Below are 25,065 nucleotides of genomic sequence, written 5' to 3'. Positions count from 1 at the left end.
CTTTTCTTCATTTAAAAGATGCTGTGGGGGTGGAGGGGAAGTGCGTGGGGAGGAGCGGTGACGCTGCCTGGTTTTCCCCAAGCCTGGGCCCGCAGTTGGCCCCCTCTGCGGGGCTGGTTCACGTTGACCCGCCGGGATTTTAGCACCACAGCTCGCAAAGAAAGCCCTCCAGAGAGTGACTCGGGAGCGGGAAAGGAGGGCTTTCGGGGAGCAGAGGGTGCTTCTGTCTCGCATGGCGGTTCGAAGTGAGGTTGAACTTTTTCAGGGTCTGAGTATGGAGCTGCAGCGGGCGGTGCAGCAGGGACCCTGGAGGCAAGAAGAGGCGGGGCGTGGGTTGACAGGAGGTGAGGCGAGGCTAGAATGGAGCGGGGCCTCGGGAAGGCGGGGCTTCTATTGACAGGGGGCGGGGCTTCCGCTCACAGGGGCGGGGTTTGGACAGAACTGTCATCCTTAAAGGGGCTTATGATGAGAAAGAGTATTTCTCAGCAGTCGGCGGTGACAATAGGAAGGCGGAGCGCTCAGGGGGCGTGGCCACAACTGACAAAAGGCGGGGCTGCCTTCTGGATAGACTTGAGTGACGGCCTGGCTTCTGTCTCTAGGGGGCGGAGCTATCGCCGGCTAGGGCAAGACTACTGCGAGACCTGGAGAAGGAGGAGTTTATGTTGACGGGGCGGGGCTTCCACAGACAGGGGCGGGGCTTCTGTTGACAGAGGGGCGGGGCGGCTCTTACCTCCCGCCTCGGGCCAATCCCGGGCGTAGAGGCCGGGGTCGAACCCCAGGGGAGCGGCAGGGTCCGGGAGCGGAGAGCGGGGAGCGGAGCGGGGTGGGGGCGCGTAGAGGGCGCGCGCGCGGGCCGGCCCCGCCTCGGCCGGCTCTTCTCCTCCCAGCCCCCCGCAGCCGGCCGCTGGGGCGCGCGCCTCGCCTAGCTCTCCCCCACCCCGCCCCACACCGCGGACCCTGCGCGCTCCGCGGGGCCTGCGGAGCTCCGAGGCCCTGTGATAGCCAGCCGAGCGGTTCCGGGTGTAGGGTTCACAGGTCAGAGTTGACTCCCTGAAAAGTGCAGCCGCTTTGAAACGCAAGATGGCGGCGGCGGGGCGCTGAGAGGCGCGGCGGCCCCTGCAGGTAGCGGCGCGAGCCGGTTCCGGGACGAGCGGGCCGGGGCTTCCTGGGGCTGCGGGCGGGAACCGGCGGCGCGGAACCCGTGGCCCGCGTGCGGGCCGGGAAGGCGCGCGGCGCGCGGACCTGACGGAGGAAGGCGGCCCCAGGGCAGAGACCCCGGGGGACAGCGCTCGCGGCGGCGGGGCGCGGGGCGGACCTGGCGCTGGGCATCCGAGGGGGAGGGACCGGGCCTGCCAGGGCCGGGCATCGCCCCTGGGGGACAGACAGACCCTGCGCCTCCTTCGCGCTTTCGGGGTCTCTGTGGCCGGGGAAGGAGCTGGGGGGTGCTCCGTGAGGGAAAATCTCAGTCCCTTGCCTACGAGAGGGCTGAGCAACTTGGGGTTGTTGAGGGGAGTGAAGACTGGGTCTTACGGGAGGGTACGCCGCAGGGATGGAGAACCCCGGCAATATGGAGGGTCCCAGGGGAGGTCGGGAACCCTGCCTTGTAGGGGCGTGTGGCCTCGTGGGGACTCAGCCTCCCTCAAAGTAAGGAGAGAGTCTCTTGCTGGAGCCGAGCGCACTGGCATTGGGGTTGGAGCCCCGGGAAACAATACGGGGAAAGCTGTACCCCACTTCAGGGAAGGCTGGGCACCTATTTTGGGGCCAGGCCGTGCCCCCACTTCGGGGCAAGACTCAGAGTTTAGTCCTTAAGATGTCTATTACGTTTTGAAGAAGCCCTGGGACTTAGGGTGAAGTTAATTACAGAGAATGGAAATGTTATCTGTCCCTTTCAGAGGGAGCCTGGGAGGCTGACCAGGGACTGCTCCCAGCCTTGGCCTAAAGGGAGCAGCCTCCCTATCCTGGGGGGGGGGGGGGGGGGGGGGGGTGCAGGGCTGGAAGGAGATGGGCGAGGGAGCGGGTCTCATGGCCGGCAGGCAGAGGCCGGGGGACGCCCGGGCCCTGGGTGTATCCGCCAAAGTTCTTGGTAAAGAGATTTGAATTTCTTTGTTTCAATTGCGTCTTTCCCACCTCTGCTCTGCACGGGTGACAGCGAGGGAAGAGCAAGACCCCGGGGAAGGTCTCCTTGGGCTGGCGCGGGCTCGCGGCTCTGAGGCCGGCGGGGAACTGGGAAGCGAAAGGGGAAGGACGGAGCGGGCGTCGGGAGACCCGCCGAGCCGAGCGGGGCTCCGCCCGCCCTGCCGACCTCTCGGCCAGCTCCGAAGGAAACCGGGAGGCAAAAAGAAGAAAACAGGACAAAACAAATAAACAACAGAAAACACAGAAGAAAAAGACGAGAGAACGAAAGCCACGAGCGGAGGCTGACATTTGCCCCTGGGGGAGGGGGATGTGAGCGAAGGCTGGCTAACGCGCAGAAATCAGCGGGTTAGGTTGGGGTCTTCCGTGACTTGAAAAGCAGCGGTTCCCCGAGAGGTGAAGAGCCCTGCAGAAGAGGGGAATCACAGACTTGGGACACAGAGTGGTTACAGTTAGGGAGGAAGAAGCAGCCCCCCAGCAGTGGCTGCTGGTTTGGAGCCTGCGTGTAGGAACCCACCCAAGCGCACCTTTAGGTTTGTTGGTATTGGTCGTTGTTTCTCAGTCTTCGTCTAAAAGCTCAACTTGTGTTGTATGGTGCTACATGAATTGTCTTTCCCTCTGAAAAAGTCGTTTATTGTTATGCCAACAGTGAGGATGAACGGGAGTTGGTTCTAACAAGGATATTGACTCTAGTATATCCATAGATTTTATTTCTTAAGTAGCAATTTGGACTTTTGATTTTAAGCAAAAGAAATGTGTGTGCTGCCAAAGACAATAATGCGGTACAGGATGTAAAAGAAAAAGGGCTTTCATGAATATTTTTTTCTCTCAGTTTTTCCCTTCTTACTCTAAGCATTTTAGGCCTAAGCAGACTAATGTTATGCAAAATAAAATGAAAATCTTGGGCCCTTTCAGTATAGAAATGATAGCATTTCGTGTAGCAATGAACCTTTTTGTAGAAGAACCTCTTCAGATGCTTTTTTTAGTGATCAGGATGAAAATGAGAAAAAATAAAGACCTGGGTAACTGATGATAGCTACCATCCACATAGATTTCTCAAACCATTCTAGTATTTTTAAAAGAGCTCTAACATATTCAATGGAAATGTTTTAGAAACACATTTCAAATACAAACTAGTTAAGAGCTGCACATTTGGAAGAGACATTTTTATACATGTGTGCTGTTCTTTGGTTTCCCCAAAGTGCATGTAGCTCTAGTTTTATATTCAATTCTGAACAGATTAGGCTGGTGAACCAGCGTGGCACTGATGCCAGATGGTTTGAAAATATGCTGAGGCGGAAAACATAAATGTGCCTGCACTGTGAACACTCATTAGTAGATGTCTTTTCCTTACAGCAAGCTGATTGTTTCACTGAATTTGGAGGACAGTCCATAAATGATGTCCCAATTATTTCATCTTTCATGATACTTGTATTTTAAATTCTTTTTAAAATAAATGTGAAGTTTTGCAATTGTTTTATTAATGAACTTAATAGCATAGGTGAGGTGGGTTCATTTTGGAGACTTTCTCCCTTTTGTATTAAACTTCACATTAAGACTGAAAGGTGATGTAACGATGTATTATATATTTTCTTTCGTGTTTGTTAGGCACAATAATGTGATACTTGGGACTAGTTTGCTTTAAATTATAGCTTTATTCTTAAGTAGAAGTACTCTTAAATTATTAAAATGATAACAAATGTAGCTGAGGAAATAACCTTTTTATGTACATTATAGCATTGTGGATTTGGGCTCAAAAGTCTCTACTTATTTGAATATTAACAGTGTGGTCATGAGTCAACCAGACTTGCATGACTGAAGCTATTGATTACTAATCAGGATATATATTTGAGCTTACATTTTGGAGATCTGTATTTTACGAAGTTAATTTTTAAAGTAAATATAATGTTTTTCGGTAGTTGCCAGGTTTTGGTCTTAAAGAATACTTAATCTTTGTAGTTTATATCACCAGTACTCCATAATGTATTTAAGAGTATAAAAATGGTTTTATATACCTTTGGTCTAAATAAATATAATGATATACTTTGGAAAAGAAGTATTTATGAGCAGTTTAAGAATGACATTTATTCAAGGGAGTTAAAATAGAGTAAATCATATTTTATGCAAGATTTTTATTTTCAGTTTTTAGATTTAGATTTTTTTAAATTGATTTTTAGGGAGAGGGAGAGAGAGCAACATTGATGGGAGAGTACAGCATTAATCAATTGGCTGCCTACTGGGGATGGAGCCTGAAATCCAGGCACGTGCCCTGACCAGAAATCAAACTGGGTAACGCCCAACCAACCGAGCCACACTGGCCAGGGCTAGATTTAGATTTTTAAAAAATATCAAAGCTTATCCAAGAAAATTGAAACACCAATGTGGTAGACATATCATATACATATTTATAATTTTAAATAAAATAACAGCTTTGTCACTCAATTTTAGTGATTTCCTGTTTCCCATAGGATTTCTGACTCTTTTTTCCCCCTTCCTAAAGGTCTTTCACATTGTTGGGAGGAATTAAAGGAGATAGAAAGATTCTGATGTTTCTGTGCATTTCACTCATAATTATGTTTTTCTTCTATGTAGGTCTGTTTCCTTTACCTTCCAATATTGTTGAAAAGAAGTTTGTTAAAACTTTTCTGGGCATGGACTGTACTTGGGAGTGAGGGATGGTGAAAAGAGAACAATTTATCTTTATTACTATAACATTTTTTATATCAGAGATTTGTTAGTTCTATGAAAAAGCCCTTAAAATGTGTTATAGACAAATGATTCTCCTTGAAGGTCAGAGAAAGTATGTGCATGTTGGGGTGGGGTGGGGTATAAATTATGATTGATCAATGTCTACTTGTTAAAGCCAACTTTTTCTAGCAGTGCTTAAAGTGCTCAAAGGTATGAAATGGAAAATTATTGCCCAGACTTTTAAAATATTTTATACTGTTGCAACATTTAATGAATTTCAAACAAAGGCTTCTTTTCTATAAGTTAAAGTTAACACCTTAAATAAAAGATAAATCTAATTGTGGACTTATTAATGCCAGGAAATATTCCAAACACTTTACATGTGTTATTTCTTTCAGTCCTCACAACAACCCTATTAAATAGGTACTATTATAAGACACTGTGAATTAGAGAGAAGTATTCTAAAGTAATCCCAGTATCAGGAACTTGAAATAACATCAGGCAAGTATGCTTTTCATCCAGAAGTACTGAGGAGCTCATTTATTGCTCCTCTAGTTGCCTTGTGCCTTCACATGTCTTGGCAGTTCTTCTCAAGAGACTCCTATTTGGTGAAACATCTTGCAATTACTGTGTGATTTCAAATAGGTTACCAATTTCCTATAACATTAATAATTCATTTTGGAAAATAACCTCTCCTTTTTGGCAACTATTTCCTATCTTCTGTTCCACATCCTGTAGATGGATGGCTAAGGAGATACCAGGAAATGAAATTGTAGAATTCCCAGACTGCTGAGATAACAGGATGCTCCACTGCACTTACCAGGAAAATAGTGTAACTATTTAGCTTAAGCTTTAACTTTACCTAGAAGTATTATACTAAAGGGTTGGTGAATTTACATTATTTCTTGACTTAAGAGGGCTCTTTGTAAACTTGTATATAATAATACCAAGAATCAAAAGATAAGGTATTGGGGGGAGGGGGAAATCATCTTCCTGAATATTCATTCACTATGGTTACAGAGTTTCAGTGCTCAAAGAACAACAAAAATGATTCAACCCTTCAAAAGCATTATTTCCTGTTACTTAATAACAGAAACGATTTTATTTTTATTAAATTTTCCTGATTGGTTTAACTCTGAGTAATATACCATATTTGGATGCAAATCTTTTTTCAGGGAACAATTTTCAGCTTATTTGTACAATTTAATGTTTCACAATGCATTGATTGAAAAGCCATTTGGTTGTAGCTTTCTTGCAAAAACGAAATAATCACCAGTCATTCTATTAGATACTACATGTTTAGAGGTAGAATACCACTAGTTTATTTAAGTAGTATTGGCTTATTGCCAGCATTAATAATCCATCCCATTCCAATTAATGCATAGTAAGTTAGGATATAGATATCAGTAGTTGATGTGTAAACATAGAAATATATACCTCTTTCCAACTTAGTTTTAACTAAGTTGTTTTTTGTAACTTTTGTGTAGTAATTTTTTACAATTTCAAATTTCTTAATCTTAGCTTTCCTATGATATTCTGCATATATCCATATTTTGAAAATTTTTATTGAAAATACTATCATGGTGACTTGATACAGAATTTTTTAAAAGTGTAGTTTTCAATTTCTGTGTATCTTACTAATATTGGGTTTGGCATTTAGATGATTCTTTTAAAGTTTCCATGAGGAAATTAAATTTTTTTCAAGGTTATATTTATTTTTTTAAAAGCCAAGGCATAAACTTTAAAATTTCCTACCTAAGACTGCATCATGTCTAGAATAATAAAGCGATATTACTTTTTTTTGTAGGAGATGGCAGATAGGTACTTCGGACCTGTTGGTAATGATGGCCTGAGCTAAACACCTCCTAATTTGAAGGGACACCCTTCCATGTCAAAGCGCAGAATGCTGAGGAAGCTATGGCAAGTATGTGCTCCGTTGTTTTGGTAAGGTAAAACTCAGGTACTGAATGTACTCACTTTAGATCCCGTGACACTCTGGCTCAAGTTTTAAAAGCTTTTCATAAGTAATCAGCAGATATATTCCTAGCACTTTTGTAAGAAATGTACTTTCAAACTTTAAAAATATAGAAGTATTGGCTGCTTCAATTTAAATGGAAACAGCATCATAGGTCATAATACATCTATGTGGTATATTCATATTTAATTTTTTAATTGATATTTACAGAAATCCTCTGTGTTTCAGGCACTGTATCAGATGCTCTGGTAAACAAGACAAGTGAAGTTCATGAGGGCAGAAACATTTTTTATGGGGAAATTGATCCAGAAATTTTACTATTCTTTTGCCTATATCTGGAAAAATGCTTCAAAAACAATTCCTGAAAATATATTTTCAATATATAGCTTGATAATAATAGTTAATTATAATTATAGAATTAAGATATTAATAATTAAATAAGTTAGGTTAAACATAGCATTATTTAAATATTCAAATATATTTTTACATAATTACATGCATATTTTATTTACCTGATAATATATTGGCTTTTATAAGGAGCATTAGATTACATAGTATACTGTTTGAAATATTTATACTTTAGTTCAATTGTTATCTTAGACGATTCAAGAAAGTACTAAGAAAGATTATGTAACCATTAATATGGTGGTTTGCTTTCATTTTTTAAAAGTTGATGAATCCTTACAAGTTGGCATTACCAATGTAATTACTATTATATTGCAAGATATTTTTTAAAATGGAATGATTATATCCTGAGTGAAACAAATAACAGTTACTATGTTTTATTAAGGGGGAGGTAACAGACAGATGAATGGTTTTTCAGCTTCTCAATGATAATCTCACTTGGAATCAAGAATAGCATTCTTGTGTTAGACCATGTGTTAGACTGTCTGTGAAAGACTTAACACACCTCCTTGAGAAAAGTAGGGGAAAACTATTTGAGCAGAAAATTACTTTTGGATCATATAAACTTAAATAACAAAAACAGGAGATTTCATTATAGTGCTGGTGTATATATCACTCTCAGTATGTTCTACGCCTACTGATATGCCAGCAGAAGGCAGCAAACCAGGATGTTAGTGTCCGGAGACCTTTCAGAAAGACATTTCACTGCTCAAACCTGGGGGTAGAGTTTGCCAGGAGAAATCTGTCAGCTTGGATTCTCCTTTTAATCTTCAGCAGAATGAAGGTCGGCTTTCTCGGGTGGAAGGACACAGGAAAGAGGATAGTTTCTAAACCTTTTTTTTCCCCAGTCTTCCACTTACTACACATTGAATTTTTTAAAAAAATTTATCTTTATTGTTTAAAGTATTACAGATGTTCCCCTTTTTTCCTCCCATTGATCCCCTCTACCCTGCTGCCCGCCACCCCCCCCCCCCCCAGGCCTTCACAGCACCATTGTCTGTATCTGTGGGTTATGCATATATGCCTATAAATTCTTTGGTTAATCTCTTCTCTTCTTGCCCCGCTGGATTCTTCTTTTTTTTGGTTAACCCTCACCCAAGGAGATTTTTTTCCATTGATTTTTAGAGAGAGTGGAAGGAAGTGGGGGAGAGAGAGAGAGACAGAGAGAGAGAAACATTGATGTGAGAGAGACACATGGATTGGCACATGCCCTTGCCCACTTGGGGCCGGGGATCAAACCTGCAGCCCAGGTACGTACCCTTGACTGGGAATTGAATCCAGAACCCTTCAGTACACAGGCTGATGTTCTATCCATTGAGCCATACCAGCCAGGGCTGGATTCTTCTTTTAATCTTTAGCAGTATTAAGGTCAGCTTTCTCAGGTGGAAGAAAACAGGAAAGGTTTAGTTTCTAAACCTTTAAGCCTTAAATAGCATTAACAAAGGGATCTTCTGAAATTAGATTATCTTTGGCCACAATTTCTTAGATGCCTTCATTTTTATCACATTCATTCCTGTCTATATTCACCTTAATACTTGAATTTTTATTGTCTTGAGACCACTTTGGAAATTTTCTTGAGATAATCTCTTAGTTAATAATTCTAGGTTATAGAAATTTTTAAAAACGTTTGTTAAAGTTATAAATTTGGGTTGCCAGATTTCTCATTTAATTTTTTTAAAGAACTTAACTGCTGTTTTTGAATATTTTTACATTTTAGCTTTGAAAAATGCCTCAAGTGTGCGAAGGTCAAAATGGTTATTTTTTTTTAATTTTTATTTTTTAACATAGTAGATATCCTTTGTTTTAATTTGATCCCATTATTCTTTGTTCCTACTATTATTTCAAGCATTTTGTGATTTTGGTGGATTCCTAACTTTTAGTTTGAATACAAACATGTAAAAATAAGTATTTTCAGCTGGCTAAACAGAACTCTGACTCAGAGGGAAAAGTGAAACTAAGTAGAATACAGAGTCCAAAGAAATTTCAGTGTATGTATGAATACCTAGTCCAAAAGGTTCTGTTTGCGTATTCTAGCTACATTAAGAACAGTTTTATTTAGTTGATTCTAGGTCAAAACTAACATGATCCTTAAAAATTATAGTTATCTTCTAAATGTTCTTATTTGACCCAGAATTGATATAAAAAACAAACTGTGTTTTTATTCACATAAAACCTTACCAAAATGACATGCTTTTGTGGCTAACTAGGCCAATAAACTGCTATCTGTTAATCATTTAATTTGAAGTATAAGACAGCCAAAAAAATAGAGGCTTGGAAATTCAGTGTAGTTATAGCTCTGCTTAACTATAAACGACATTGGACTTTTATTTTTAGTGCTAAGTGTAGAATTTTTTAAAAAATTTATTGTTGAAAATATTATAGATGTCTCCCTTTTTCCTCCCACTGACACCCTCCACTCCACTCCTGCCCCACCCCAGGCATTCACCACACTATTGTCTGTGTCCATGGGTTATGCATATATGCATATAAGTTCTTTGGTTAACCAAAGAGATTAACCAAAGAACTTATAAGCATAGAATTTGAAACAATCTACTCACTTTTTATAGTGCATACCATTGAGAACTTATATTTTAATCTCTTTAAAAATGTAACACCATTTAGTTTTCTCTTGCAACAAAAATAATGATTCCAAATTCAAATTTGCATTTGCTTTCTTGTAAAGACTAATTCTTTGAATGAATTTATCTCTCTCCTTTCTTACATAGTCCACAAATTTAGATATACACTGTTCATGCATAAAACTGATTTATTGTAACAGAATTATAGATGTTGGTAAATATTTGTTGAATATTCATTGCTCTATTTTAATAAGTGGAATGTTTTATATTTGAGGATGTTTTAATATTCTAATAACTAAGGTAATCTTATTAGTAAGGATTTTACCATTGAAAGTAATGTACCATAAAGCAAGCACAGTTATTCTTTATAGCACCTCTATAAATGAACGTTTAGTGAAGTAAGAGGTATGTTATAATATACAATACAGATATATTTTAAAGGTTTTTTTTTTTTCAGTAAATATTACTGAGGCCTTCATAGGCACTGTGTCGGGCCCTGGGGAGAGCTAGCCAGACATTCTTTCTGACCATGTAAGAAGAACTACTACTAGAACTGCCCAAAATTTTTATACTGTGGTGAAATAAATTTTGCTTTCATTAAAATGCTTTTCTGGGGAGAAACTTTGTTGTAATTATTTTGATGAGTTTAGGATCATGAATTGTTTAAGGAGCAGCCTATCCTCAGGAGAAGAGCCAGGATGCAGATAGGACCATGAAAATTGGCTTGGCCTAGAGATTATGGGTGCTGTTAAGGGTTCTTAGAACCATTCTGACTTCTCAGACCTGGAGCAGAAGCTCCAAAAAATATCTGGACTACACCTAAATGCTATATAGGAACGACCGTAGAAATATTTAAATTTATTTCCAATATTAAGGCCTTGAAACTATTGTTTGTTATATTTTATAATAAAGCAATGTTATAAATATTGAAGAAAACTTGTAAGTACCACACACAAAAATTTCACCCATCTCGTGAAAAATTTATTTTTTTATATTCTCATGTAGTCTTTGTCCACATGCATACATATTTTTGATTGGTTTCCTCCCACACTCATTCCAGTCGAACCTGGGACCCCTCAGTCCACGGGCTGATGCTCTAACCACCGAGCCAAACTGGCTAGGGCATTGATTATCATTTAATGGCAGCGTAACAATTGATTGATCAGTTATATTTTTAACATATTTCTCTATTGAAAGATTAACTGAAAATAGTTTTCAAACGTAATTATATTTACAGTGCTGGATGCATTTAGTGCATAATTTTTCCTTTATTGGCAGATTTCACTTTGTGTTTTAATTGCAAAGCCACTTCACTACTCAGTTGTGCAACTGAACTCTGACTCTCTTACAGGTAAATAGTGCAAGGTTCCCCAAATTGATTTTGAGCTCTGTTTCCAGTTGACCTTCAAATAGAGGATAAGATATCTGTCAGCTAATAGTGACTTTTGTGTGGCAGTTTTCCTCTCCCAGCCCCACTGCACTTGAATGACAAAGGAGATGAACTGGAACCACATCATAGAATTTCTTATTCTGTCTTTTTTACCCCTTCTGCTTCTTCATTCAATTGGTGTGGATTGTCAGCCAATTAAGTTCCTTGAGAGAGAGAGGAAGGGAAAGAGAATAGAACTAAATAAAAGGTATTTCTTCATCTCCCAAAAGAATTTTTCAGGGACTGGAAAAAAGCATTAATTAGTTACCTACTGTGTAAGAGTGTGTGAAGAGTTTTATTTTGATCAGCCTCTGAGGTAGATACTACTATTCTTATTTTCTCCAGGGCACCCTTCTCTGTGTCTTCTAGAAACCTCCTACAATGTACTCATATAGTTCCTGATACTTCCTCTCTCATTGCATTGATCATAGTTATTCTAATTGTTTACTGACTCTTTTTCTTGCTTAACTGCTAATACCTGGCAGACCAGAGACTATTTGTCTTGTCACCACTCTATCTCTAGTGCCTAATACAGTGCCTGGCACACAGTTGATATTCAACAAATAGTTGTTGAATGAATTGTTGAATTGAAGACTCTTGGTTTTGTAGGTGGGAAAATTGAAGTTGATACTGAGAAACTTAACCAATCATCAAACTACTAAGTGAAGATTTTATCTTATACCACAGTGCCTCTGTGAATTTATTGTTCTGGGCCTGGGTTACTTCTTCCATAAAAATTGGGTAATTGCACTGAGACCGTTGCTTCCCCCCAAATTATGACTTTTTATAAGGATGCCAATGATGCCTTTGTTTGTGCTTTGCTCTATTTTTAGGCTATATGCTATATAGGTATTATAGTAGAATTGAGCCATTGGACCAAATCTTGAGGCTCTTTTGGGAATTCTCAGTGTCCCTTTAGAAATATGTTAAAATGCTGACTCTGGTTTTGTTAGCAAAATGTGAGCAAACAGTTTTAGGAGTAAAGAGGAAAGAGTCTATATATTTGGGTATAGAAGTAATCTGAGGTTGAGGCAATCTGTAACATTCAAGATAATCAGATTTTTAGGCCTTTGCATTATTGAAGACTTTTTTTAAAAAACTCTCTTTTAAGTAGCTTATTTAAATTTAATTATGTTGCCAAGACCAATGCTTTTAAAAGAAAAGGCACATTTGTGCATAGACATCATTAGATTGTAATATAATGTATGAATGTTTTGTAATTTTCATGACTTTAGCAAAAAATATTCAAGCTTTTAAAATTTGTTCATATCTGCTTAAATTCTTATGAACTGACTATTCTGAGTAAGCTGTAAGAAAGAGAAATAAAAGTAATATTTTGGTAGCATATTCCTATTTTTATGCTAGAGAAGATTAAAAAATAAGTTTAGCCCAAGAGCCCGAGAGCCAGGATAACAGAGACCTTAGCTTCTCAGGATTCCCTTCTGTATCTCTTACTGTTACTGGCGACTCCTTTCTCCGCCTGGGTGCCTGCCTCAGGCCTGCCTTCTACAGTGAAACAACCTGAAAGGACACATTAAACTCCTTTTGTTTTTAATCCTCACCCGAGGAATTTTTCCATTGCTTTTCAGCGAGAGTGGGAGAGTGTGGAAGGGAGAGAAACATTGATGTGAGAGAGACACATTGATTGGTTGCCTCCTGCATGAGCCCTGACCAGGGCCAGGGATCAAGCCCTGCAACAGAGGTATATGTCCTTGGCTGTAATCGAACCCAGAACACTTCAGTCCATGGGCTGATGCTCTAACCACTGAGCGAACCAACTAGGACACGCTAAACTCACTTTAGATTAGTTTTCAAATTTCCTGGCTCAGCAGTGGCAAGCTGAGAAGGACTTCTGATGAAATTGGTATATTGTTTCAAAGTATTTAAGTTTTTAAAGCAAAGACTTTCAAACACATCTCAGAACCCATCAGAGGTGGAAGTAGGGACTGTGGGATTCATGGGATGGGGTCAGGAAGTAGTTTAGCCTATTCTCCAATCAGACAGCTATTTTGTCTGCTTTGCTCTGGGGCTTCTCAGAGAATTTTGTTAGAAGAAAGGGCCCTCCTGCTTATAACAAAAAGTTCAGGAAAGGTAGTTTCAGGAAAAAAAACTATCTTTGACATTTAAAAAAAATTTTATTTTTCAATTACAGTTTATATTCAATATTATTTTGTTTTAATTCCAGGTGTACAGCATAGTGTTTAGACAATCATATACTTTACAGTGTTCCCCCAGATATTACTAGTATCCACCTGGCACCATACATAGTTATTATACTGACTCTATTCCCTATGTTGTATTTTACATCCCTATGACTATTTTATAGCTACAAATTTGTACTTCTTAATCCCTTCACCTTTTTCACCCAGTGCCCCAAACCCCCTTCCCTCTGGCTACCATCAATTCTCTCTCTGTATCTATGAGTCTGTTTCTCTTTTGTTTGTTTATATTGTTCTTTAGATTCCACATTTAAGTGGTATCTTATGGTATCTGTCTTTCTCTGACTTATTTCACTTAGCATAATACCCATGCTGTCACAAATGGTAACATTTCATTCTTTTTTATGGCTGAGTAATATTCCATTGTGTATTTTTAGGACCACTTTTCTATCCAGTTGCCTGTTGATGGGCACTTGGGTTGCTTCCATATCATATCTTGGCTATTGTAAATAACGCTGCTTGACTATTATAATAATGAACATAGGGGTGCATATATCCTTTCAAATTAGCGTTGGGTTTCTTCTGGTATATACCCAGAAATGGAATCACTGGGTCATAAGACAGTTCCATTTTTAATTTTTTGAGGAAGTTCCATACTGTTTTCCACAGTGGCTCTATCAACCTGCATTCCCACCAACAGTGCACGACAGTTCCCTTTTCTCTACATCCTCGCCAACGCTTGTTGCTTATTGATTTGTTGATGGCAGCCATTCTGACAGGCGTGAGGTGATACCTCACTGTGGTTTTTGCATTTCTCTGACGATTAGTGGTGTTGTGCATCTTTTCATATGTCTGTTGGCCATCTGTATGTCCTCTTTGGAGAAATACTTATTTGGGTCCTCTGCCCACTGGGATTGTTTTGTGGGGTTTTTTGGTGTTGAGTTGTATGAGTTCTGTATAAACTTTGGATATGAACCCCTTACCTGATAGAATCTTTGGCTTTTTGGTATTAGTAGACCCCAATTAGTGTAACCTGTGACCCTAGGAGAATAACAATCACAGAGTTGCTTATCCCCCTGCCCTTAATCTGTCTCCACTGGCAAACGTGGGTGCTGCTCATCTGTACTCCTCCACTTACTTAAAGCCATTTGAGGAATTCCTGTTTTCCATGGCAAAAAATGATCAAACAGCTATGCTAACACTTGGACAAAATAGCGATGTCCCTATTGAATTGACTAGGGGAGATGGCATTAGCTTAGTTTATATCATTTAGTTAAGAAATCATTTTCAATTTTAGATTTCTTTACATTCCCTTAGAAATCAAAGAAATTTTATAGGAAAAAAAAGTGACACCTTTGAGAGTAGAGAATTTGACTGCTGACACTATAATTATTACTAAGCTGATGATCTTTATTTTATAATATGGGAATTCAAGGAACAAGGGGCATTTAGTCCAACTTTCCATCTGTTGCTTGGCTCCATTAAAGGATATGCAGTATGTATTTCAGTTAGGGGGATCTTACTGCCTTCAAGGGCAGCACATTCTGTCTTTGGACAGCTCTGTTTCCTAAGAGTGTTTCCCTTTACCAAGTCAGTGTATGTCCTTGTAGAGACCTGGTTTTGCTTTATAATCTTTGAAGTAAACTTTCTCCTCAGTTCAGCTAGGATAAGGACCATGCCAGTAAGTGAATAGTTCTAATTTGTCGTAGAGAATAAGACCCCATGCTTACTTTATTCCTTTTTATTTTGTGTAGACTTCAGAAGCACACCAACTTTAACTGATTTAGCATCAAAATTTTATTTGAAATATTTAAAAAATGTATTTGTATGAACATAATGCACTTTTTCTTAATGATTCAAGGTCATTCTTATGAATTTCAGGTACTTGTTCTCTCTGGTGATACCCTCATGGCATGTTGAGTTTTATAGGACTATTTTCCTGCTCATTCTTGTTCAGTTAATAAACATTTAGTGAGTCGCGACTTCCTGGGTTCTTATATGCAAAAGGGATATAGAAATGAACGAGAAGATGGCCAAGACAGCTCTGTTAGGTTTAAAGATATAAAGGTCATTGGCTCAATCCAGAGTTTCAGGGACTTTATTATATCTCAATAAAGCTATCACTTAAAAACAGAATATAATGAAACATACAACTATAATGATGAGTAGGTTGTGGGACAGAAATGTAACATTTCTCTAGTACATCACAGTCAATATTAGACTAGAAAATAAATGGGAGGAGGTCAGGCCAAGTCAAAGCGAGAAGGTGAGCTATAAGGCAGACAGATTATCCTACCAAGTGCACACACATGTGCTCTGGCATAAGGGTTGGCCTGTGTGGAGTGTTCCTGGCACAGCAATCATTTCTGCTGGGCTTAAAGCATATGGAAATAGGAGTCAGGAGATTGAGGTCAGGGCCAGGTTGTGAAGAGAACTCTATGTGGCTTCAGGAGTTTGGACTTTATTCTTTGATAAACTTTAAGTCAAGAGACTGATGAGATGAGGTGTATTTTATAAATTCTGGTAGCATTGTGGAAAATGATTAAGAATAGTGTTTCTGAAACTGATCATTCATGCTGTGTCTTTGCTTTTCTGCCATACTGGGGTGTGCTTTTGGGGTGATGAGACAGGCTAGAGGAAGGAGGGGGCATAACTGATGGATTGAGTTTCTTACATATGTAATGGCCACAGTCACTTGAGTATCTGTGACTGCTTTTTATAGTTTTCAACTTCCTCTCTTGTTAACAGATTATCATTTTACATTGGTAATAGTCTTGCCAAAGCAACCTTTCCCCTAACTTCCCTTCTAATATATAGCTACCTGAAAAAACCAAATAGGCCTGTGAGCTGACCCATGAGTACAGTACCTGACATTCAGTGAGTTGCCTTGGAAACATCTATTTTGATTCTTAGAGGACTTTTTTCCTGGTTCTGGTCATATTCTAAATCTTTATAAGTGAGCCATCCCATAATTTCATATAAGTGAAATATAACTGTAATTTGTTTAAAAAATCATAATCACTCATTTAAAAACATTTTTACATTTATTTTAATGTAGGTGATTGGAGTTGTGCTTCAAAAATTTCAGCAGTTCAACAGTATTTTATGTGCCAACAATAAGCTCTTTACTTGATTGCACCATGAAAAAGCTGCTAATGAGACTTGTTGAGCATAGAAATGGACCTGAAGACCCAAAAGCCATTGTTTTCAAATGAAGAACACTGAACAGTTTTAAGCCTCAATGCTTTTTAGTCACCACTGAGATTTCCCCTATAACATCAGAATGGCAAGCAGGCGAAAATCAACAACACCCTGCATGGTCCTTGCCAGTGAACAGGATCCAGACCTCGAGTTGATATCAGATTTGGATGAAGGGCCTCCTGTACTGACGCCTGTAGAACACACCAGAGCAGAGAGCATCTCAAGTGATGAAGAAGTTCATGAATCTGTGGATTCTGACAATCAGCAAAATAAAAAAGTTGAAGGTGGCTATGAATGTAAATATTGTACTTTTCAAACTCCTGACCTAAATATGTTTACTTTTCATGTGGATTCAGAACATCCCAACGTAGTGCTAAATTCCTCCTATGTTTGTGTCGAATGTAATTTTCTTACCAAAAGGTATGATGCACTTTCTGAGCATAATCTGAAGTACCACCCGGGAGAAGAGAATTTTAGGTTGACTATGGTGAAACGAAATAACCAGACAATCTTTGAACAAACCATAAACGATCTGACTTTTGATGGTAGTTTTGTTAAAGAGGAGCACGCAGAGCCAGCTGACTCTACAGAAGCTGCTTCTTCAGGAATACCTATCAGTAAAACTCCCATCATGAAAATGATGAAAAGTAAAGTGGAGAACAAACGGATTACAGTTCATCATAACTCAGTGGAGGATGTTCCTGAAGAGAAAGAGAAGGAGATCAAACCAGACCGTGAAGAAAGCGGGGAAAGTTCTAGTTCTTCGGCTCCTGAAACTAATACCAGTACTTCCATTGTCAACAGAGTACACCCAAATGCTGCCAGCACAGTAGTGACCCCAGCAGCAGTTCTCCCCGGATTAGCACAGGTGATAACCGCTGTGTCAGCTCAGCAGAATTCCAATTTGATTCCCAAAGTCTTAATTCCTGTTAACAGCATTCCCACCTACAATGTCGCATTGGATAACAACCCTCTTTTGCTTAACACCTACAACAAATTCCCTTATCCAACGATGTCAGAAATTACTGTTCTTTCTACTCAAGCAAAATACACAGAGGAACAGATCAAGATATGGTTTTCAGCCCAACGTCTAAAACATGGTGTGAGCTGGACTCCCGAGGAAGTAGAGGAGGCGAGAAGAAAGCAATTCAACGGAACAGTACACACTGTACCTCAGACCATAACTGTTATTCCGACACACATTTCCACAGGGAGTAATGGCTTACCATCCATTTTACAGACATGCCAAATAGTTGGTCAGCCAGGCCTGGTCCTCACACAAGTAGCTGGAGCAAACACCTTGCCGGTAACAGCACCGATAGCCTTGACAGTGGCAGGGGTGCCAAATCAAAGCAGTGTACAGAAAAGTCAGGCTCCTGCTGCTCCTGCTGCTCCGCCTACTGCGGAAACAAAACCAGCAGCAGCAGCAGTCCCAGCTCCTCAGCTTGTCAAACATGAAACTGCACCGGCAAACCCTGATTCATTTGGCATTCGGGCAAAAAAGACTAAAGAGCAACTGGCAGAATTAAAAGTCAGCTACCTTAAAAATCAGTTTCCCCATGACTCAGAAATTATCAGACTTATGAAAATCACAGGTCTGACAAAAGGAGAGATTAAAAAATGGTTTAGCGACACAAGGTACAACCAGAGAAATTCAAAGAGTAATCAGTGCTTACATCTCAACAATGATTCTTCCACCACCATTATTATAGACTCCAGTGATGAAACCACCGAGTCACCAACTGCCGTTACTTCACAACATAAGCAGTCCTGGAATCCTTTCCCCGACTTTACTCCCCAGAAGTTTAAAGAGAAGACAGCAGAGCAGCTCCAGGCCCTTCAAGCAAGCTTTCTCAACAGCTCTGTACTGACAGATGAAGAATTAAATAGGTTGAGAGCACAAACCAAACTGACCAGGAGGGAAATTGATGCTTGGTTTACAGAGAAGAAGAAATTGAAAGCTTTAAAGGAAGAGAAAATGGAAACAGATGAAACTAATGCAGGTAGTTCCAAAGAAGAAGCGGGAGAAGCTTCTCCCGGAGATGAATCTGGTGCACCTAAGTCAGGGAGCACAGGCAAGATATGTAAAAAAACACCTGAGCAGCTGCACATGCTCAAAAGTGCATTTGTCCGAACGCAGTGGCCATCACCAGAAGAGTATGACAAGTTGGCCAAAGAAAGTGGGCTTGCTAGACCAGACATAGTTAGTTGGTTTGGGGACACCCGTTATGCTTGGAAAAATGGAAACTTAAAATGGTACTACTACTATCAAAGCGCCAGTTCCAGTAGCATGAATGGTCTGTCTACCCTTAGGAGAAGGGGGAGAGGGAGACCCAAAGGAAGGGGAAGAGGGAGGCCGCGTGGGCGGCCTAGGGGAGGCAAGAGAATGAACAACTGGGACCGGGGGCCATCACTCATAAAATTTAAAACTGGAACTGCGATACTTAAGGATTATTACCTGAAGCACAAATTTCTTAATGAGCAAGACCTTGACGAACTTGTTAACAAATCACATATGGGCTATGAACAGGTCAGAGAGTGGTTTGCCGAAAGACAGAGGAGATCAGAGTTAGGTATAGAATTATTTGAGGAAAATGAGGAAGAAGATGAAGTTATGGATGATCAGGAAGAGGAGGAAGAAGAAACAGATGATAGTGACACTTGGGAGCCCCCCCAACATGTGAAGCGGAAGCTTTCTAAATCAGATGACTGAAATGTAAGTTTCTAATCTAAGTGTATATTCACCAGCCACACACATTTAGAACAGCCACTTGGTACCTGTCATCTCCACTTTTGATAGGTTTTTTCTTAAATAGTTTTTCTTTTATCTAATAAGAGAACTAAGTGCTATGAGTATAGCCAAGAAATATATGATTATCACGTGTAGTCTGATTATTATGATTGTTCTGTTTCTTATGTAGAGTTTAATATTTTTTACTTTAAGGGAAAGTTACCCATTCATTCTCTAAGAAGGGAGACTGATGGGTGGGAGGGAATTCACAAATACTAAAGATGACTAAAGTGTATTTTTGCAATCCTCCTTCACTAAAGCTTCATTTTTTGCCTGTTTAAGGAAAGAATTAAAAAACAAAAACTAAGAAGAAGGGGGAAAGTATACCGAAGGAGAGACTTGCCACAGGGGTGAGAATTGCTCAGTTTTAGGAAACTAGGTGAAAATGGGTATCTTTTTTTCTTTCATTGTATTGCCCCCGAAACTTAGATTTTTAACTAGAGTTTAAAGTGCTTTATATATTAGAATTACTTAATATATTTTCTATTAAAAGCCAAAGGTCTGTTTTAGGCCATATATTAATTCCATGTTCACTTAGGTGGCATCTGTTTTTGAAAACTGTAATATAAATTATTTCTGTTTTAGAGATCAAAAAGTAAACAACAGATTTGATATTAAATTAACGCAATTGCCTAAAATGTCTTTTCATTCTTTGATATAAAACAAACCTGCTACCAGCAGAAATGCTGTATTTGGTTAAAAATATTTCTCTGTAGTCATAAAAGTATAAGTAAATATGCTTTAAATTTAAAGGTTTGGCATATTCCTTAAATCTTTGTTCTTTTATCGGTTGGATTAATTAAAATTTCACTGTAGTTGCAAATCAGATACCTGATTTGGAGTTAGGACTTCAGTTCTTAATACTTTTGGAATTCAATAGCATAGTTCTATTGAGTGTTCCAGGATAAAACTGTACTTTTCAAAAAACAATGCAGTTGTCATGAAATGTTTGTATATGTCTATCAGTAGTCCAAAAGCATCTTGTTACTTGAAATTACTGCAGTGTTCTCAGACTGTAAGGGAGGAAACAAGGCATAGACCCTTATAATCATATGAGCTTATTTACATATTTCCTTAGCTTTCTGCCTCCCTATCCCAGCCTCTACTCTTATGCTCTCTTTTTTCTGCACAGTATCGCCTTAATTCCCCCAGTATCGTCTTCCTCCCTGGTTTTATTTATTTTGTTATAACAGTTACTTATAGAGAGTTTAATATCTTCCAGACACTATTCTTACTGCTTAGCAATCCTTTTCGAAGTTTTCTTTCCATTAACATTTTTTTTCAGGCAGAGAAAAAAATGAAACTAAAAATGCACCAACTTTTGAATAAATATCATTCTGGTTATAGAACAAAATGTATTGTAAGTCACAAGAAGTTAAAACAGCTTTGTACAGCTTTATCCTGAGGGCAGCCCTCTATTTCCTAATGTCAGAAATCTTCAGGACAGTCTTTCTTCTGACCCAGATGCATAAAATATTTTTAATAGGCTTTTTTTTTTAATTTTTATTTTTTATTGCTAGACAACAAGAACGTGCATTCAGCCAAGATTAAATCAACAAAATTTTTGCCGCAATGAATTGTTGTAGTAACCTCTGCAGTGATTTTGTAAGGAATTGCAGTCTTCTAAAACTAATGTGAACTTTTTTGTATAGTTGAGTTTGACTTTACTTTTAAGTTTGTATGGATATTTCTTATATTAATACTCTTAATAGGTACTGTGGTAAAAAAATTCACACAAAGTCACAGTTTTCAAAAGTACTGTCATATATATAAAACATGTACTTTTGTGGTACATATACACACTTGCCTTGCTTTTAAAATATGCAAAAGTCTAAAATTATAAAAGGCATTAATTAGCAAGTTATTGGCTTAACAGATTGTTTTCATCTTATAAAAGAATTTGCCATAAGTTTCCTCTCAATAGTTACTTTTTCATTTAAATATGGTTCAAAAAAGTAACCCAAACCTTTCCAAAATAGTTATTGCAAAAAGCGAGATACAGTAGTCCCCTGTGTCCTCCGGGGATATGCTCCAAGACTCTCAGTGGATGTCTGAAACCACAGATAGTACCAAGCCCTATAAAAACTATGTTTTTTCCTATACATACATACCTGTGGTAAAGTTTAAATTTATAAATTAGACATAGTAAGAGATTAACTATAAAAGCTAATAAAATAGAACAATTATAGTATACTGTAATAAAAGTTATGTGAATGTGGTCTTTCTCCCATTCTACCCTTTCTTCCCCCCTCCGATAAAGGATCAGATAACCCTGAGGGCTACTAAGTGGCAAATGGGCAGGTAGTGAATACAGTCTGGATCTGCTGGACTGAGGGGTGATTCACGTCCTGGGCGGGACAGAGGGTGATGATGTGAGATTTCATCATGCTGTTCAGAACAGCATGCAATTTAAAACTTGTGAATTGTTTATTTCTGGAATTTTCCATTTAATATTTTTGGACTCTGGTGGACCACAGGTAACTGAAGCTGCAGAAAGCAAAACCATGGATAAGGAGGATTACTGTACACGTGTGTCTTTTGCACAAGCCAGCCTTGTACAGTAAGTCCTCACTTAATGTTGTCAATAGGTTCTGTGACTTTAAAGTGAAGTGATGTATAAGGAAACCAATTTTACCACAGGCTGATTGATATAAGCAAGAATTAAGTTCCTGGAGGATCTCATCAATGTTATAACAAAATGATGTTGAACCAATCAATGTTGTTTGAGGACCTGATGTGTATATAAATAGAAGAAAATACAAGAGTTTAGATTTCATAGTTTGTTTATTACAAATACTGACAATGAAATATATACTTCCTACTAATAATTTTAAATAAATTATTTCATATAGGTATATGTAATATAGGTAAAAATTATTACATATAGGTAAAAATGTCTATAAGCAAATCTGGCACATGCAGAACCTATACACAGGACTTGCACACACAATCTAGCACATTATATAAGATATATGTGGCAAGTGATCTCAGTATTACTGAGTGAATACAGAAGATGTGTTTTCATGGTAATTTATATCATTTTTGTTTCTAAAAGTGGTAAACATTAAAATATGGTTTTCTTTAAATTTTTAGTTTTTTATTATGTTTTTCTTTTATAGCTGCCTAAAATGTGGGAGGAGAATCAGTTCTTCAACTCAAGATGTCTGATTTACTGTGAATGGGCCCAATCTTTAATGACACTGAAACCCTTTGGGAACATATACATTCTCAAAAAATAGGATCCAGTACCCAAAAGAAATGGAACTTAATGTTGTGCCAAAGTTAAACTACTGCAGCTGGTGAAAGTTCTGCAATGTAAATAGAACACTAATTAAAAAACAACTTGTAAAAATTCAAATTTTAATACATTTTTATTCTGCTATGATGGAGACATTCTGATTCTTAGACTTTTGGAGGGGGTTTAGTGACCACTAGAGCTTGTCCTCACCTTTTGTCCAGAGTAATACTGTATGTCTAGTGAGATGGGCCTTATTGTCTGTATCCTTTGATATGTTATTAAGCTTATAGCTTTGAGTGACCAGACATTTCTCAGAGGAAAAATCGTTGGAAACAGGAAAAAGAAAAACCTGATTTATTTCTGCCTTATTTATCAGGCCCTGCACGAAGATTTAAAGTTATGCATGGGCTTATACATTTTCAGTGTAAGTGAAAATACGGCCTTTTGACACATGTTGATTTTGTGGTATCATTGGCACTTAATAATTGGATCTTTCATGGATACCACTGTTACTATTTGTAATGCTTCTGTTACTTTTTTTCATTCAAAGCTGAATTTGCTTTTTATTAAACTGAAGATAACACTGAAGAAGGAAAAGAAACTGGCATACAATTTTGGATAGGGTGGAACTCTGAAATAAATCCTACTGTACCAATCCTATGGAAATCAGAAATGTTTGTGTAGGTGCCAGATCAGAATTTTCAAGAATTATCTTTCAGTGAAATTCTACTTCGTGTAACAATTTCAGTGAATAGAGAAAAAATTCTGAACTGATCATAATGAGTTAAAAGTTAGCTTTTCAGGAGACTGAAAGTTCCTACTAACTTATAAACTTTGTAAAGAACGGTGCTGTTCACTCACGTTGAGAAGGACCCTTTCCTTTGTGACTATAGGACCATTTTCAAAATGTGCTTTCTTTATAGAAGAAATGTTCAGTTCAATTAGCCTTGTATTTTATTTTATTTATTTTTATTTCCTTTTATTCCTCACCCGAGGGCATGCTTAGAGAGAGGAAGGGAGAGAGAGAGAAAGAATTGTAGATGTAAGAGAGAAACATGGAAACATGGATCGGGTGCCTTCTGTAGAGTATGTGCCCTGACCAGGAATCGAACTGGCAACCTTTTGGTGCACAGGACAGCGCTCAACCAACTAAGCCACTCCGGCCGGGCTCAATTAGCTTTGTATTTAAAATTGTTTTTTGTTTTCTTTTTTTCTTTTTCTGAATGACCAGATGTAGTGGGCTTGGCCAGTTTAACCTAATTTAATGAATAATAAATATTAAGCTCTCGTTTTTACCTAAATGTTTGTCAGCTAATAAAAATGTTATGAAAAAGCCTTGAATATGCATGCTGCTTTCATTTTTATAAACTTTTCATTTTTTAACTATAGCTTTATTAGTAATTCCAAAATGCTGCAGTTAGCTGATTTCTTCACTCAAACAGCTGGCTTTGTGGGTGGCTTTTTCATACTACTGTTAACTTTTTTTAAAAAGAAGCAATGTAAAGACTGTAACAATTTAATGCACTAAACTGTTCTTTCTTTTTTTTTCACATGTAAAAACTTCTTAAAGCTCTTTGTATTATAATAATTAAACTGCTCCCTTTTTTAAACCATTGCTAATGTTGTCTGAGTTTTGCTTGGCAATAATTTTAACGTTTTCAAAATTTGAAATGTCAAGTATTGGACAAGTATGAAGCCACTGAATATATTTATATTATGTTTCCCTTATTATAATATGTTAAGTTTGTATAGCTATAAATATCTATTAGTAATGTTCCCTCCTGTCTCTTTTGTAGGCTTGGCCCTTCATTTTGCTCTGATGTTTGCTAGCTTTTAAATATATTTGACAGAGCAAAAGAACTCTCTCCTGATTGTGTCCTTGAATACAAAATAAAAGTTAGCCGTGATCAGTAGTTTTTAGCGATTTCCTCCCCATTTTATTAACTTAGTTTTTTAAAAATGTGGTAAAATACACATAACAAAATTTACCATTATATTTGTTTTTAAGTGTACAATTCAACTGCATTAATTATATTCACAATGTTGGGCAACCATCACCACTATTTCCAGAACTTTTTCATCATTCCAAACAGAAGTTCTGTAACAGTTAAGCAATAACTCTCGATTCCCCCTCCCCCAGTCCCTGATAACCTTTAATCTACTTTGTTTCTATGAATTTTCCTATTCTTGGTATTTCAAATAAGTGGAATCATACAATACTTGTCCTTTTGCGTCTGGCTTGTTTCATTTAGCATAATGTTTTTAAGGTTCATTCATGTGGCATATATCAGATTTCCATGACTTTTTATGGCTGAATAATACTCCTGTGTGTGCTACACTTTGTTTACTCATCTGTGATGGGTGGACCTTGAGTTATTTCTACATTTTGGCTAGAAAAATGCTGCACTGACTATGGCATACCATTATCTGATTGAGTCCCTGTTTTGAGTTATTTTGTGTATATATT

At 38.5% G+C, this 25,065-nt stretch overlaps 1 protein-coding gene across 4 annotated transcripts; it reads left to right on the top strand.

Annotated features, from left to right (window-relative positions):
• The first annotated feature begins 919 nt into the window (after positions 1–919).
• On the top strand, positions 920–24,213 carry ZHX1 (zinc fingers and homeoboxes 1). Of its 4 annotated transcripts, none has more exons than XM_087825469.1 (3): positions 920–1,122; positions 6,629–6,745; positions 16,427–24,213. In XM_087825469.1, exon 3 carries the CDS (start codon positions 16,652–16,654, stop codon positions 19,280–19,282), a length of 2,631 nt encoding a protein of 876 aa, XP_087681595.1. In that variant the 5' UTR covers positions 920–1,122; positions 6,629–6,745; positions 16,427–16,651; the 3' UTR covers positions 19,283–24,213. The 4 variants fall into 4 exon arrangements, with proteins under 4 accessions (XP_087681595.1, XP_087681594.1, XP_087681597.1 ...); XM_087825468.1 differs by lacking the exon at positions 920–1,122 and adding an exon at positions 5,459–5,653; XM_087825471.1 differs by lacking the exon at positions 920–1,122 and having other exon boundaries at positions 5,459–6,741.
• Positions 24,214–25,065: the final 852 nt, after the last annotated feature.

This window comes from Miniopterus natalensis, chromosome 16 (genome assembly GCF_054644295.1).
Source record: "Miniopterus natalensis isolate mMinNat1 chromosome 16, mMinNat1.hap1, whole genome shotgun sequence".
Classification (NCBI taxonomy): Eukaryota; Metazoa; Chordata; class Mammalia; order Chiroptera; family Miniopteridae; genus Miniopterus; species Miniopterus natalensis.
The sequence above is the reverse complement of the archived record's forward strand: the minus strand, read 5'-3'. Positions and strand labels throughout refer to the sequence as shown.

Excerpts from the sequence above, each read along its gene's own strand:
- ZHX1 (XM_087825469.1), top strand. The coding sequence starts at position 16,652 with ATGGCAAGCAGGCGAAAATCAACAACACCCTGCATGGTCCTTGCCAGT.